Source organism: Scyliorhinus canicula, chromosome 6 (assembly GCF_902713615.1).
Source record: "Scyliorhinus canicula chromosome 6, sScyCan1.1, whole genome shotgun sequence".
In the NCBI taxonomy this organism is placed as follows: Eukaryota; Metazoa; Chordata; class Chondrichthyes; order Carcharhiniformes; family Scyliorhinidae; genus Scyliorhinus; species Scyliorhinus canicula.
In genome coordinates, this window is record NC_052151.1 from 52,352,445 (window position 1) to 52,365,067 (window position 12,623).

Consider the following 12,623-nt stretch of genomic DNA (forward strand, 5'->3'; position numbering starts at 1 on the left):
TTGGCCTTCTTCGAATATTTTCCACTCGTACTTCCAAACCCGCCCGACACAAAAGGGAGTGGAAAATCCCGTTTACATTGTCCTGAGGTTTCCAGAGGTTTTTTTTCCAGAGAGACTGAGCTTGGGATTGTGCTTGTAGTGGGCACAGGGCCTAATGGAAATTTTTAAAGGAGACAAGAAACTGCATTGCCATCCTCCTAATAACTTTTCCAGATTGAAGGATGATTAGGTGTCCCGTGTGGGAAAGGGCAAAATAATATTTGGCTGTGACCTGTCACTTGTAAAGAAGAAAAGGGGGTCTGCAAAGATCTCGGGTCAAGATGATGATTTATACTGAGGAAAGTATTGCCCTTTTAAAATTGAAACAAAATTCTGAAGTGTATTTCAAAACATTTGAAACATCAAGATAATTGGTAACCAGAAAGTCCCAAGCTGTGAGGCCCAGCACAAGCCTGAGGAGCCAGTCGCTGGTCTTCACTTTCTTGTTTCTTCTATCAAATTTCAAAGAACTTAAAAAAGCTGCTGGCAACAGTTAACTTGGAGTCAAACATGGCCGATGTCCTCATTATTCTTCAAGGTCACTTTGCACACAGATATGATGAAGTATGGAGGTTGATGACAATTTGCTCAAGAACCTCACAGCCTCTCTCCCCGAATTCTATATCTACCTCCGCATTCTCTTGGATGAAGACAGATGTGAAGTGTTCGTTCAATACCCTACCAATTTCCTCTGTCTCTACCCACAGATTTCTCCGTTGGTCCCTATTGGGCCCTACGTTTTCCCTGGTTGTCCTCTTCCCATTGATATACTTATAGAATATCTTGGGATTTTCTCTACTTTTACCAGCCAGAGCTTTCTCATATCCCTCTTTGCTCTCCTAATCCTTTCTTAAGCTCACAAACTCCTTTATCACATGTAGTCATGTAGTAACATTACCTTCTGTCTTTGTGTTGACACATTGGCATTTGGACTCAGAAACGGAATCTGATAAATTCATCAATATTGTCAACTCAACACACAAAAAAAGCATTAATTTCCTTGGCACAATGTCGTATTTGAATTGACACAAGACATGGGTAGCACAGAAGTTAGCACTGTTGCTTCACAGCACCAGGGCCCCAGGTTTGATTCCCGGCATGGGTCACTGTCTGTGCAGAGTCTGCACGCTCTCTCTGTGTCTGCGTGAGTTTCCTCCGGGTGCTCCGGTTTGCTCCCACAAGTCCCGAATATAATTTGGATATTCTTACTTGTCCCTCCTTGTACCCGAACATGCGCTGGAATGTGGCGACTAGGGACTTTTCACAGTAACTTCATTGCGGTGTTAATGTAAGCCTACTTGTGACAATAAGGATTATTATTATTACCTTGATAGATTGCAGAAATTGGCACTGACACGTTGTTTCATTTTCACTTGCAAAAGAAGGATGATGGATGAAGGGAAGGCAGCCAGCGCTGTTACTCCTCCCCGAGCTGCTGATGGTTCTGCTGCTGCTCCTCTCATTCTTCATCAAAGGTGCATGGTAGAACTACATAAACAGCTCCCATGCCATGGTGAAGACTGACAGCAGGAAAGTGTAGCTGACGGTGATTGAAGTGCAAGACAAGTGAACCCAAGAAATTGACAATTATCTATCAAGCAGTCAAAACACACTTACAGAGGAAGAGATGTCTGCACCAACCTTTCACCTGGATATAGCTGGTTCAGTTTCACTATTAAATGCTCAGTTTCATTGAAGAAGCGTGTGCCAATGTGCACTCATCTGCTTGTCTCTGACCAGTTTCCGCTAATTTGCAAAGTAGAGCTGCTAGTTGTTAAAGATAGAATACAAGGGTAAACTGCAGTTAATTACTTAGCGGCAGGTGACAATTACTTACCAAACAAACCCCCGGGTCACCCTACCTGCCTGCAAACCAGCTCCCGTCAAACCCAGAAGGGAGTGAAATGATGTCAGGATCATAACTTGATGCCACTTTTAAAAGATTTGACTAATTTACACACAAGAACCTTTGGGCAGTTAAGGTTTTGCCCAATGGCAAATATCCAATCCAAATAGTTACACTAGAAGCAGTTGACTAAAAAAAATAAATTCCATCAGTTTCATTAGTTATAATATCTGTTTATTGACATTACTCCAAGAGCTATCATTGTATCATTATTAATGGTTTGTTTCTCTCCACAATCTATAATTACTCCAACAAGAGGATTGTAAATCCAGTTTGATTGACAGCTCAAAGTGGTTATTAAAGGATTAGTTATTTTGTTTTGGGATTATGAATTCAAACTTATTTGTTTTGACAAGCGATTAAGTACTTAAACAGCTTTCATAGTTTTTTTTTAGATTACCCAATTTTTTTTTTCCAATTAAGGTGCAATGTAGCGTGACCAATCAACCTACCCTGCACATCTTTGGGTTGTGGGGGTGAGACCCACACAGACACGGGGAGAACGTGCAACCTCCACATGGACAGTGACCCGGGGCCAGGATCAAACCCAAGTCCTCGGTGCCGTGAGACAGCAATGCTAACCACTGTGCCGCCATGCCGCCCAAAGCTCTTATAGGTTTGAATGGGCTTTCATGAATGGAATGTTTAATGCTGTATATGCTTATATAAATAGTTGGAACTTTATTTTTTATCTCAAAGTAGCTCATGAGATCTACCCATGATGGTTACAGGTATGGAGGGTAGAAGGGCAAAGGATGATGCGCGATGATCGTGGGTTAGTATGGGTTGGCATTAAGTTGGCATGGAGACTATTAGGGACCATAATGATGGATGGGAGCATGCGTTGCCATGGAGGCTATAAGAATATGGGTGGGGGATATGAATTGACATGTATGGGGCATGAGAAATGTGTGAGGTAATAGGGTGAGAGGGGTGAAGGCTAGAGGATCTAATATTTAGCAAACAGCTTGCTAAGCCTCAGCACTTGACAGCCCCTATAGCAGCCTCTGCTCTGTGTCCAAGGGGCAATGGACCCAACTTCAATCCGCATCTGCCCTCCCAAAGCAAAACTTGCGCCATTTTATAGAATCCCTACAGTGCAGAAGGAGGCCATTTGGCCCATAAAGTCTGCACCAACCCTCTGAAAGAGCACCCTACCTCGACCCACTTTCCTGCCCTAGCACCATAACCCCACCTCACCTACACATCTTTGAGCTGTGGGAGGAAACTGGGGCAACCAGAGGAAACCCATGCAGATACGGGGAAAATGAGCAAACTCCGCACAGTCACCCAAGGCTGGAATTGAACGTGGCACTTTTCCAGATGCGGGTACAGAAAGCTAGTCTCAAGTCACCATCCTACTCCCAATGTGCCTTTTAATGTAGATCTGACCCTGTCAAGAACTTAAATAAAAGATTGCTTTAACATAATGAAAACAATAGTACATATCCCAATGTGTTTTTCAGCGTTTTCAAACAAAACATGACTCCAATCTACATCAGGAGATATTATTAGGACAGGAGATGAAAAACGTGGACAAAGAGGTAGGTTTTAAGGAACATCTTAAAGGAGAAGGAAAAGGTAGAGAGGACAGGCGGTCTAGTGAGGGAATTCCAGAGCTTAGAACCATGGCAACTGAAGAAATGTCTGCCAACAGTGGAGCAATGAAAATTGGGGGTACACAGAAGTACCAGAATTTAAGGAGCGCAGAGATCTAGTCAGACTGGAGGAATTCAAGAACAAAGCCTTGGATTTGAGAGGCTTGTACCAAAGGTGATGGCCTCCAACCTCTGTGCCTCCCCATTGTTGCTTTTGGACATAAGGCCCTGATCCGGCAAAAACATCTCCGCCTGCGCTTGAAACAAAGATTCCACTTATCTTTTTAGATCTCCCTTGGCTTGCTGCTTGTCCTCTTCAGACCCTTCAATCTGAGAGGCTCCCGGCGCAATGGCTGCATGCAACCTTTTGTGACACCCTTATTTCCAGGCAAACTACAAAAGAACCTGGAGGAAAATGGAGAGTGTGGAAGAGAAATACCTGCCCTTTGCTTTTCTGTTGCAAATGCACATGTTGTGTGTTTCCTTTGGAAAATCCCATTATTTCTGAGATAACATAAAAGATTGAACCCCTGTGTTGTGTCCCTTTCCCCTTTCTGCCTATTGACTTTCCGCTCCTTGGTTTATTGGACAGGAGCATAATTAATTCACTCTCTCATACATATATAACAGGTTAACACAAATACTCCGGAACAACACTGAATAACTGAGTCAAATCTCAGTACAAAATACACTTTTATTTTCAATTTACTGATGAAGCCAATTAATAAACTTTTTTTTAAAATTCCTTATCTAGGTTGTGCATTCATCTGAATACTCTTAGCGCTTGATCAGAAGGAGACAAGAGCAAACTTCTAAATTGAGCAGCAAATGGTGATGATGTTGCTGTTTACTGACAACAGTGTGAAAATCAGATCCTGTGCGAGACGTGTTACCCGTCGAGAGGACAATTCACTCATAGCTGGGTACAAAACTACTCACTATTACAAGATCCTGAGTCGGCATAGAAAACAGAAATTCTGGGATGGCTGTTGTCCTGGAATAAATACATGACTTGCCTCAAAATTATTACTATGGGATCAAAAACAAATGCCTGAAGTAGAACCAGAAAAGTGCTTGGTTAAAAAAAAATGGTCTAAAGTTAAATGCAAATGTATACAGCCATTGAATTTATTCTGTTGAGTTGAGGTAAGTGTTTTATCACTGTTTGTATTTCAGAATGCGCAGCACACAAAACAATACCATCATGAAGTCACATCTGCCCACGACAGACTTTAGAAAACTCCAGTTGGTTTCTCTAAAATTCCCTGATATGGATGGTCAGGCAAGGCTCTTCGGAGCTGGTGTAAATCTGGAAAACTATCCCGAATGTCCCATTATTGCCCAATGTTTCATGTTGTGAGAAAACGTCACCCCCGAAAGGCTGGAGATCTGCAGAGAGACCTTAACTCATCCCTTTGATAGAAAAGGGTTAGAATTCCCAGGGAAACAGGGAGAGAATTTCCAGTTAACATTCGTCTGGGAGTGGGATTTTCGGGGGGGGGGGGGGGGGGGGGGGGGGGGTGGGCATGTCACACATTGGTTTGCTCCTGCTTGAGGCTCGGTTTTTTGGAATTAAATGCCCGGTCCCTGAGCAGGTTTTGAATGAACTGGTGCAGGAAGACATAAGGAAGGAGGGGGATGTCGAAGAACCAGAAAACAGCCGTTGGGAAGAAAGGGACAAGTGAAGGTTTCCCGTTGGGTGAACGGGTCAGCCCGGCAACAGGAAAGATGGTGAAGGCTGGGTCTCTGGGTGGGGGAGGGGTTCGATGGCAACAAAGGGAAGGGGCTGTCCAGGCCCAATGGGCAGGGTCCGGAGTTACGATAATGGAGGATAGGAGGGGCGTGAGAGACACCCATTCAGAACAGTAACGTGGAACCTGAGGGGTTTGGGGGGACGAGTAAAATGGTTGAGGGTATTTGTGCACTTAAAGAACCTAAAGACTAATGTGGCAATGCTGCAGGAGAATCACCTGAGGGTCAAGGACCAGGGGAGGCACAGGAAGGGTTGGGTGAGTCAGGTGTTCCACTCTGAGGTGGTAGCGGACCAGGGAGATAAGTATGCGATTGTGACGGGGGCATTGGAGGGATGGTTGGTGGCAATGGTTAGTGTATACTGACTGGGCTCATGAGAAAGATGGAGGAGTTTCTGGAGGTGGAGCTTTCTGCATCCGAGGGAGCACGAGTATTTTATTTTTCCCCGTTGCACAAAGTGTATTAGAGGATAGACTATTTTGTAGTAGGAAAGGCATTACTGCCTGGGGTCAAGGGATCGGAGTACTCTGCGATGGTGATCTCAGATCATGCGCTGCATTGGGTGGATGTGATCTTGGAGAGGGGGATGGGTTAGAGGCCGGGGTGGAGAATGGAGGCGGAGTTGTTATGGGACCGGCTTTCCTGCGATAAGGTTGGGAAGATGATTGAGGAGTATGTGGAATTTAATTGTACAGGAGAGGTGTTGCAGGTGGTAGTGTGGGAGACCCTGGAGGCAGTAGTGAGGGGAGAGGTAATTTCGTTTAAGGCTAAGTTGGACAAGGAGGAGAATAGGAGCGCCACAAATTGATAGAGATGTTGTAGGTGGACAGGAGGTATGCTGGAGAGGCAGATCTGATCCTTGTGGACAAGAAGAAGGAGCTTCAGCCAAAGTTTGACCGATTGTCCACGGGGAAGGCAGTGTGCCAACTGAGGCAGGCAAGAGGAGAGGTTGGTAAATATGGGGAGAAGGCAGGGTATGTTGGTTTGTCAGCTCTGGAGGGAGACGGCGGTGAGGGAGGCAGTCTATGTGTGGGATATGACAGGGAAATTAATGGTGACTGCGGAGCAGATTAATAAAGTTTTGAGGAGTTTTACGAGAAGTTGTATAGGTCGGAGTCACCAGGAGAGGAGCGAGAAACGAGGGAGTTTCTGGACGGATTAGACTATCCAAGGTTGGGGGAGGAAGACAGGGGCCGGTGGGGTAACAGGAGGTAAAGGAGGTAATCAGAGGGATGCAATCAGGGAAGACGGCAGGACCGGAGGTGTGCCATAGAGTATTGTAAGAAATTGAAGGACAGGTTGGTGCCGCTGATGTTGGGATGTTTGAGGAGGCGATAGGCAGCGGGGTATTACCACAAATATTGGTACAGGCTTAGACTTCCCTGCTGTTACAAAAGGACAAGGACCCGACGGAGTGTGGGTTGTATAGGCCCACATCCTTATGAAATGTGGATGCCAAGATATTGGCGAAGGTGCTGGCGGAAAGTTTGGAGGGGTACCTCCTGAAGGTAATAGGAGAGGATCAGACAGGGTTTGTGAGGGGTAGGCAGCTGTTCTCAAATGTTAGAAGGTTGCTAAATCTGATCATGACGCCGGTCAAGGGAAAATAAACAGAGGTGGTGCTGGCACTAGGTATGGAGAAGGCGTTTGACCGGGTAGAGTGGCAGTATTTGATGGCGGTCCTAGAGAGATTTAAGATTGGGCCGACTGACGGCATGTGTATAGCTGCTCTAGCAGGAACCGATGGCGAATGTTTGCACAAACAACATAAGTTTGGGGTACTTTACTCTGCACTGGGATACTAGGCAGGGCTGTCCTATGTCCCCCCTGCTATTTGCATTGCAATAGAGCCATTGGCCATCGCTCTAAGGAGTTTGGGGTTGTGAAACGAGACAGTGAGAGGGGGGATGGAACATAGGATAACCTTGTACACGGACAATTTACTGCTGTATATCTCAGAGCCGAGTACGCCGGTGGGGAATATAATGGGGCTGCTCCAAAGATTCGGGTTGTTCTCGGGGTATAAAGTAAACCTAGAGAAGAGTGAGTATTTTATGGTGTCCCAGCCAGGAGTGGAGGTGGGAGTGGGGGTGGGGTGGGGGCGGGGGGCGACTGCCATTTCTTAGGGTGGCAACCCACTTCAGGTATTTGGGGGTATAGGTAGCGCGTGACTCTGGGGCTCCGTAGGTATAATTTTACAAGTTTGGTGGCGAGGGTGCAGGTCGACTTGGCAAGGTGGGACAACCTCCCTCTGTCGTTGGTGGGCCGGGTACAGGCAGTTAAAATGAATGTGTTACCACAATTTTTGTTTTTGTTTCAGTGCCTTCCGGTCTTTCTAGCAAGTCTTTTTTAAGGATGTGGACAAGGTGGTCACCTTGTTTATGTAGCCAGGGTTAGGAAGGTGGTCCTGCAGAGACGACAACAGGTTTGGGTGCTGGGCCTCACAATTTATTATATTATCACTGGACGGTGAATGAAGAGACGGTGCGGGGTTGGGTTGTTGGGGGGGTAGGTGAGGCGCGGGGGAAGTCCCGGTGGGTCAAGATGGAAAAAGCTCATGCAGGGTGATGGGGTTGAGGGCGTTGCGGGAAGTCTGATGGTGGTGGTTGCAGCTTTGAAGATCTGGAGGTAGTTTAGACAGCACTTTCAGCTGGGGCTGGGTCGGGGGATGCCGATTAAGGAGAATCATTGATTAGAACTGGGGAGGCAGTATGCAAGGTTTCAGAGATGGGAGGAGAGGGGGATTAATGTAATGAAAGATCTGTTCCTGGCGAGACGATTTACGAGGCTGTAGGAGTTGGGGGAAAAGTACAGGTTGGTGCAGGAGGAAGGGTTCAGGTACCTGCAATTCCGAGACTTTGCGAGGAAGGAGATTCTGACCTTCCTGCTAGCGCGGCCCCCTCGCTGTTGGAGGTTGCACTGTCCGCAGGAGAGTCGGAGAGCGGGGTGGTGTTGGCAATCTATGGGGAGGTTTTGGAGGAGATAAAGTGACCATGGAGGCGATTAAGGCTAAGTGGGAGGAAGTGCTGGGGGAGGTTATGGAAGAAGGTTGTGGTGCGAGGTGCTGCGCCTCAATCTCATGCACGATAGAATTGAAGACCGTGTATAGGATGCACCTTACAAAAGCAAGGATGAGCCGGCTCTTTCAGGGGTTGGAGGATGTCTGCAAGCAGTGTGTGGAGGGGCCCTGCAAACCCTGTACAGATGTTTTGGTCCTGCCCGAAGCTGGAAAGGTATTGGGGGGGGGGGGATTTTTAATGTAATCTCAGGGAGTGTTGATGAGCCATCAATTGCACGAGAGACGAGTTGCTATACAAAAGTTAGGCTTTAATAAGCTAGAACTTAGCCCTGCGGTTGTCTACAATAAAATGGACGACCGACTGGCGTTCCGACTATTTATACCTTGGTATCGAGGCGTGGTTAACTCAGCCTCTCGACCAAGAGAGCTGTCACATGACTGGTCTCAACCAATCGGTCGAGAGGCACATGACCGACCAGGGCCAATGGTAAGCCGGTGTTCTGCACCAATGGCAGACAGCTATGCAAATCATATCACCACAAGTGTTGCATGTAGACTTGGAGCCCAGTTCCCTAGAGGCCTTTTTCGGGGTGTCAGACCGGCCCGAGTTGTGGGCAGGTGCGGGGACAGGTGTTTTAGCCTTTGCCTTGCTGATTACTCGTATGTGGGTCATATTTGGGTGGAGGTCAGCTTCCCCGCCCTGTGCCTTGGCATGGCGGGGGGAGCTGCTTGGGTTCTTCACCCTGGAGAAGGTGAAATTTGAACCCATGAATCCCATCCTCCCACCAAACCCCAAACATCAGCCCGCATGTTTACATCAACAAATGACAAAAAGGAATCAGGGATTACCTATAGTCATCCCTAATATACACAGCCCCCTACCCCCCAACCCTCCCACCCACTCCCCCCCCAACTAACGTTCGATATTATCCAGTTCTTGAAAGTGCATAATGAATAATGCCCATGAATTGTAGAACCCCTCCATCCTTCCCCACAGTTCAAACTTAACCTTCTCAAGGGTCAAGTATTCCAACAGGTCCCCCCGCCACGCCAGGGCACAGGGTGGAGAGGCTGCTCTCCATCCCAGCAGGATCCGCCTTTGGGCGATCAACGAGGCGAAGGCTATGATATCTGCCTCCGCACCCATTTCCAACCCTGGCTGGTCCGACACCCCGAATATGGCCTCCCGGAGACCCGAGTCCAGTTTTACATGCACCACCTTGGAAATTACCCTAGAAACCTCCTTCCAGTACTCCTCTAGCTTTGGACAGGACCAAAACATATGAACATACAAGCATTTACTTACTTGTATATATTTGAAACTACAACCCCGTTATCAAGTTATCTACAGACAAGTGGTTTAGATATGTTTACTGCATGGAGTTTGGTAGATTCAGCTACAACAAAGTTGAAGGAACAGACAAGAACATTTGATAACGTTCACAGCAAGGCTTTGGAATTTGTAAATAAATGTAATGACAGGATTTCACAGATGAATATGGATGAAAATCAAACATTGGAAATTGATGCGTTGGAAACAGCATTGCCAGTGAAGAGGCAGAGGAAGAAGAAAAGAATGGCAGATTAGCTTATTGATGATGAAAGAAATTCCTCAGATTTTCTAGCTGATTTTCAAGTAAATGTGTTTAACCTAATAATGGATCGCATTGTCCAGTCACTAGAATCATGCTTTGTACAAATCAAACAGTTGTATAAAGATTTGTCCTGCTTGGACCCAGCAAAGTTTAAAACTATTGCAGAGAAGGGCCTTGAAGATGAAGCATTGCAAGGTATTATTAAGCTGTTTCCACAAATCAGCAAAGATCAAGTAATATTGGAATTGTTTTCTTTTGCTTCAAACTTTGATGTATTAAAGCTATTGCTTAATGATGGTGAGAATATGGATTCCAGTTGCAACAATTGCAAAATTTGCAGCACTTGCCCATTGTGTGTACTAAATATTCTGGCATCCAACAGACTTCATGACAAGGCATATGATAATCTTTATGAACTTTATAAAGTCATCTGCACACTATCAGTTACTCAAGTCCAATGTGAGAGGACATTTTCAAAGCTAAAGATCATAAAGACAAGGTTAAGAAATTCGCTGTCTGAGGAGAATTTGGAATCATACATGTTGCTATCCATTGAAAAGGAATTGTTAGATGAATTGGATGCAATTATTGGCAGATTCGCACAATCATCGAGCGAACACAAACGATTGCTCTTAATATAGTGGACTGCATGCAATGCTCTATTGTGCTTTTGAACTATCTGTTAATGTGTAAATTGTGCAGTAAACTATTTAAAAATATCAACCAATTACTTAAAATTAAATAAATAAATAAAAAATTCAATTATAACATTGTGTATTTACATTTGGTATCTACTGCCAGTAATATGTACAGTACATGTACACTGTAATTACTAAGAAATACACATTTTTTCCACAAAAATTTTAATTGTACCTTTTTTCCATATGTATTTTTTGAAACTTTTATCTATTTGTTATGAAAATTAAATGATAGCATTGTAGTTGTGGGTGGGCCCCCTTTGTTTCCTGGCAACCAATATTTTTAGACCCAGTCCGCCACTGGGCGGATTGCCCATGTTAAATTGCCCTTAGTGTCCAAAAAGGCTAGGTGAGCTTCCTGGATAACGGGGACGGGGTGGAGGTGTGGGTTTAAGTAGGGTGCTCTTTCTAAGGGCTGGTTCAGACTCGATAGGCCAAATAGACTCCTTCTGCATTGTAAATTCTATGATTCTATTCTAATCCCATTTTCCAGCACTTCGTATGTAGCCTTGTATGCCATGGCATTTCAAGTGTTTGTCTAAAATGCTTCTTAAATAATGCGAGGGCTCCCGCCTCTACCATCTTTTCAGGCAGTGAGTTCCAGATTCCAACCATCCTCTGGGTGAAAATGTTTTCCCTCAAATCCCCTCGAAATCTCCTGCCCAATAATTTAAATCTATGCACCCCACCCCCCCCCCCCCCCCCCCCCCCCCCCCCCCCAGTCCTGTTTAGCACAGGGCTAAATCACTGGCTTTGAAAGCAGACCAAACAGACCAGCAGCACGGTTCAATTCCCGTACCAGCCTCCCCGAACAGGTGCCGGAATGTGGCGACTATGGGCTTTACACAGTAACTTCATTTGAAGCCTACTCGTGACAATAAGCGATTTTCATTTCATTTCATTTTCACCCCCGGGTTACTGACCCCTCTACTAAGGGGAAAGGTTTCTTCCTATCTACCCTATCCAAGTCCGTGATAATTTTGTATACCTCAATCAGGTCCCCCTCAGCCTTCTCTGCTCTAAGGAGAAGAACCCCAGCCTAACCAGTCTCTCTTCATAGCTGAAACACTCCAGCCCAGGTAACATCCTGGTGAATTTCCTCTACACCCTCTCTAGTGTAATTACATCCTTCCTATAGAGTGGCTGCACACAGTACTCCAGTGTGGTCTAAGGAGTGTTTTATACAGCTCCATCATAACCTCCCTGCTCTTATATTCTATGCCGATCAGATCCAATAAATGTACTTTCGTGGAATTATTTATTGTGCACAAATTAAGCAAAAAAATCATTCCTGGCCAAACCGTTCTCTCAACAAATCACATTTTTAAAAATGTCACTGCAGCCCCTGGCAGCACTGCTTCACAGGGTTTGGGTCGACATCAGAGACCACCCATCCTTATTCCAATACTCATGAATGACCGGTGAGACGTGTTACTTGTGATGTTGATTGAGGAATAGCTGATTCCTCTGGCTGTGTGTATTCAATATTCCAGTCTTGTAATTTCCATCCAGCACCCCCACCCACCATCCCACATCCAGACCCTGTTTTATTTAGAGTCAGAGATGTTTGCAGCATGGAAACAGGCCCTTTGGCCCAGCTGGTCCATGCTGCCCAGTTTCTATCATAAAGCTAGTCCCACTTGCCTGCATTTGATCCATACCCACCCTGCCCATGTAACTAACTGCTTTTTAAAGGACAAAATTGTACCGGCCTCTATCACTGCCTCTGGCAGCCCGTTCCAGACGCTGACCACCCTCTGTGTAAAAAAAATCCTCTCTGGGGCGGAATTCTCCTCCCGCCTGCAGGGTCGGGGAATCGCCCGGGGCCGGCATAAATCCCGCCCCTGCCGTGGCCGGAATTCTCCGCCACCCGGGAATCGGCGGGAGCGGGAATCACGCCCCCCCGATCGGCGTGCCCCCCCCCCCCCCCCCCCCCCCGGTGGCGATTCTCTGGCCTGCGATGGGCAGAAGTCCCGCCGCTGACAGGCCTCTCCCGCTGGCGGGAATTGGAGCACC

The 12,623-nt window shown here is 46.2% G+C and overlaps 1 protein-coding gene across 1 annotated transcript in view; it reads left to right on the forward strand.

Annotated features, from left to right (window-relative positions):
• Positions 1-3,475, forward strand: part of LOC119967141 (cytochrome b5 reductase 4) — a 251,919-nt gene extending 248,444 nt beyond the window's left edge. The window contains exon 16 of the mRNA XM_038799281.1: positions 3,412-3,475. Within this exon, the coding sequence (XP_038655209.1) occupies positions 3,412-3,460 (49 nt within the window). The 3' untranslated portion in view covers positions 3,461-3,475. The remainder of the gene's footprint in view (positions 1-3,411) is intronic.
• The last annotated feature ends 9,148 nt before the right edge of the window (positions 3,476-12,623 follow it).